The sequence below is a fragment of the Phoenix dactylifera genome, chromosome 12, assembly GCF_009389715.1.
Source record: "Phoenix dactylifera cultivar Barhee BC4 chromosome 12, palm_55x_up_171113_PBpolish2nd_filt_p, whole genome shotgun sequence".
Taxonomy (NCBI): domain Eukaryota; kingdom Viridiplantae; phylum Streptophyta; class Magnoliopsida; order Arecales; family Arecaceae; genus Phoenix; species Phoenix dactylifera.
Window position 1 is genome coordinate 12,051,726 of NC_052403.1, and position 4,288 is coordinate 12,056,013.

Consider the following 4,288-nt stretch of genomic DNA (forward strand, 5'->3'; position numbering starts at 1 on the left):
TATTATATCTAGTCATGTCAAATGGATTACAAACACTGCCCCTCAATTTGTACCATGAATATGTGTATTTATTGAACAAGAAATATTTTCTAAGCAAAATTTACAAGTTTTAAATAATTTTTAGTTATTTTATCAATAAATAATAATTTTAAAATTTTAAAACTTTATGAAAAATTTAATGATTTAGAAAATATTGTCATGAATATGATATGCTGTATTAGTTGGTATCGATGCGTATCGGATATATTATACTATATTCATACCAAATTGGTATGTCGAATGGGAGGATGATGAACCAATTTTACCACTAGTGCGCCCTTTTTTTTTTAATGATGAACTATGATTCTAGCGCCAGTGTTCTTTTCTCCCCCTTTTTTTTAATTAAATTTTCTAATGGTAAGCCTGATAAGTATTAGTCTTAGAAAGAACAATTTACCTAAAATATTGATGTAATATTTAATTTATTTTTTATGGTGTGGGCCGGCATTACACAACGTTACAAGGCCGTGGGCCACCGGTGACCATAAGCCCGCATCATTTTGGCGGTTAATATACGGACCTCCCTAGAAAGATGGACGGTCAAGATCAACCTGAACCCGCGATACGCCCCACCACGAGCCATTCCGCTATAAATCCTCTCCAAAAAGAAACCCTAACCCAGCTCCCGAATCCCCTCCCTCCATACACCGCGCCCGCTTCTGCCGTCTTTGCCTGAACCCTAACCATATCCGCCGCTTCCCCCGCCGCGCCGCCGTCACCATGCAGATCTTCGTGAAGACCCTCACGGGGAAGACTATCACCCTTGAGGTGGAGTCTTCCGACACCATCGACAATGTCAAGACCAAGATCCAGGACAAGGAGGGCATCCCTCCGGACCAGCAGCGCCTCATCTTCGCCGGAAAGCAGCTCGAGGACGGCCGGACCCTCGCTGACTACAACATACAGAAGGAGTCCACCCTCCATCTCGTCCTCCGCCTCCGCGGCGGCGCCAAGAAACGCAAGAAGAAGACATACACCAAGCCAAAGAAAATCAAGCACAAGAAGAAGAAGGTCAAGCTTGCCGTGCTCCAGTTCTACAAAGTGGACGACTCCGGCAAGGTCACCCGCCTCAGGAAGGAGTGCCCCAACGTCGAGTGCGGCGCCGGGACCTTCATGGCCAATCACTTCGATCGCCACTACTGCGGCAAGTGCGGCCTGACCTATGTCTACCAGAAAGCCGGAGGCGAGTAAGTGAGCTAGGCTTCTCTCCATCTCATCTCAATCTTCCTTTCTATCCATAGGGAGAGGAAAGATGGGATATTGTGCAGAGGGGCGGTGAAAAGTCGTTTCCTTTTTAGGTTTTATGTGGTATTAGGGATTTTGGCTTTATATTGGTTGGTTAAAAGCCTTAGGGTCGGGTTTCTGACTTGGTTTTTTAATATTTGATGGATTTTGTCATTTATGAAATATGGATGGTTATGAAAAGATTTGGTTTTTAATTCATATGGTTGCTTGGTTAATTGATTACTCAGTACTTTTAAACAGTTGCAGTGATGTGAAATCTGGTTAGCTATTGGAGAATGTTTGATGTCAGGGATTTTGGATTTCTATTGGTTTTGTTAAATGTTATAGATCGGCAGACCAGTGAGAAAGAATCTGCGGGCTGGTTTTTATTTTTTAAAATAAATCTTGGCTTATTTATGCGAAGTGGAATGGTTATGAGAATCTTTGTTTTTGATGTGCCATGGTTACTTGAAATGCTTGGTTCATGGATAATTGACGCTGGTTTGGAATGTGCTTTCTTTGATATTCTTTGATGGTGCTGGTTTGTCTAATGGTTATTGAGTGGGAGGATGGTGAATTAGGTTTCTGTTTTTGTTTGTTTTTATAGATGTCTATCATAACATGGATGGCTACGGTGGATTGGTTCTTGATATCATATAAACTCTGATAATGTCTGCTTTGTGGATGACAGTCTTTGTAAGCTTTTTCTGTGAATGATAGTGGCATTGTTGAATCTGGTTTTGTCAAATGGTTATTAAGTGGGAGGATGGTTAATTAGGTTCCTGTTTTTGTTTGTTTTTATGAATTTGTCCATAACATGGATGGCTACGGTGGATTGGTTCTTGATAGTGATATAAACTCTGAGAATGTCTACTTTGTGGATGACGGTGTTTACAAACTCTTTCTTTGAATGGCAGTGGCATTGTAGAATCTGGTTTTGTCAAATGGCTATTAAGTGGGAGGATGATGAATTAGGTTCCTGTTTTTGTTTGTTTTTATGAATTTATCCATCATAACATGGATGGCTATGGTGGATTGGTTCTTGGTACGATATAAACTCTGAGAATTTATAAGCTCTTTCTTAGAATGGCAGTGGCCATATAGAATCTGGTTAGTAGTGTAATTTGGTATGGATCCTTTATTTTTGCTCATGCCTTGATGAATTAATTCCAAAAGTAATGTTCTTTATACAAGTTTGTTCCACTATGTTTATTTTTGTTGGAGTGGTTGTGAAATTTCGACCTTTATGCTGTTGTTTATGTATTCATAATATGTAAGCTTTATAGTTTATTACTGTATCGTAAGGTTCTACTTTTGTTTTATAGCATGTTAACAAGCAAGAACTGCTCATGAGTCATGACTGAGTTCCAATGTTTTTCTACCAACTAGATTTTTGTGTTTGGAATAATTTTTGTTTTTGCTAAATTTCTTGATTTGCAATTTAGTCTTTTACATGACTATGTTCAGAACTTTTGCAAATGCAAAGATGTATATGCACGAGTTATCACAATATTTCATATTACACAATCTATTATTTTTTTGATATTGATTATTTATGGCAATCTACAGTCTTCTAACTTATTTAATCAGAGTGACTCTCTCTCTCACTGTGTCCGTTTGGTTTTGGACCTGTTTTTTTTTTTTTTTCCACTTTGTCAAGCATCATTTTCATCTAGCATATGCTGATATTATCTTGTTACTAATATGAGCTAGCCATTTGCGTAGCTCCTATGCCATTGAATTTGGAAAACTTGTTGAATGTACCTTGGTTGTAACTTCAATTTTTACCTTTTCTTTACATCTAATTAAAATTTATACTATTTCATCATTCAAGTTTTTGGAGATGAATTGAAATTTTCTTTGCATGTATATCGATGGGCTTGAGTCAACTTTACAAACATTTTATTGTTGATTCGGGTGGCAGGTGGCAGTTAAGTTGGTCATAAACAGAATGAAATTTGAGCAATGTGGTGCTTAGCTATCGTGCCCTTGTCTAATTAAGTGGCCTTGGGCATCCATTTGATAGCAAAATGTACATTTTGTCTGATGCAGAAAAAGAAACTTTTTTAGGCCCTTAGGGGGCCTTGTACTTGTCTTCCTGTTAGGCTAGCTTGATTTGAATTGGATGGGAGCTCATTGAGAAGCTTGATTTTTTGATGCAAGTAGCACGGAGCACTGTGAGTCTGGAATCTTTTGCAAGCTTAAGGTTTTTTTCTTCTTATTATTGTAAAATAACTAGTATTGATGCATGATGATGCTAAGTTGTTTGATACAAATTTGTTGTGCTGTGTAAATGTAAAGTTGCTCATTTGACTCATGAGTTGCGTTCCGTACCAGGACTAATAGGCATGTTCTTGTTTAATGTTTATCTGTTTCATGGTTGCACTTAATAGTCAATTTTCATGCTGAAGTGAAATGTAAGAGTGCAGGATTGTCTAGGTGGCAAGTGGTGATTGTTTGATCGAGCAAGTCCAATGCTACAAGCAAGATCACATGGCCATCCTCATCTATTACACATACCTTAGCAGTCAACTATTCCGTCCTCATATGATTTTGGTAGGCCAAGCCAAGCACTAATTTGTGAAAGACCAAAAAGTGTATTGACCTTTGCATGCTGCCGTAGTTTGCTTCCATGTCTAAATCTGCCAGCCTACCATAGGTGAAGCCAGTCACCATCACCAATCACTCATCATCCTATCCAAACATATGGCTTCCAATGCATGCCTAGTGTTCACCATTCTAGCCACCCTCATCAGCATAGATGCTGGGGACTCTGATATCACATTGGATTTCATAGTCCCAAATCGAGTCATCCTAGATGCCAACTTCTTCACCTTCAAAGGGCTCGGGCAATCTCTGTTGAGCTTACCGAGACATGCACTGTACATGGTGATGGTGCTTACCAGGCAGTGTCTCATATGCAGTCCTACAACAGTGTAATGGGAGTGTCAATGCACCACACACCCATCCTCGCTGTATTGAGCTCTTGTTTTGCTGTGGAAGGGTGGCTTGAGGTTGGGCTTAT

At 39.2% G+C, this 4,288-nt stretch overlaps 1 protein-coding gene across 1 annotated transcript; it reads left to right on the forward strand.

The window, feature by feature from the left end:
• The first annotated feature begins 646 nt into the window (after positions 1-646).
• LOC103696584 (ubiquitin-40S ribosomal protein S27a-like) lies at positions 647-3,629 on the forward strand. Its single transcript, XM_008778255.3, has 2 exons — positions 647-1,226; positions 3,188-3,629. The coding sequence occupies exons 1-2, from the start codon at positions 760-762 to the stop codon at positions 3,207-3,209; spliced, it is 489 nt and encodes a 162-aa protein (XP_008776477.1). The 5' UTR covers positions 647-759; the 3' UTR covers positions 3,210-3,629.
• The last annotated feature ends 659 nt before the right edge of the window (positions 3,630-4,288 follow it).

What these genes read in the sequence shown, in the direction of transcription:
- LOC103696584 (XM_008778255.3), top strand. Translation starts at nt 760, where the DNA reads ATGCAGATCTTCGTGAAGACCCTCACGGGGAAGACTATCACCCTTGAG. An exon ending in TACCAGAAAGCCGGAGGCGA is followed by an intron (nt 1,227 to 3,187) that starts GTAAGTGAGCTA and finishes TTCGGGTGGCAG; the next exon opens with GTGGCAGTTAAGTTGGTCAT.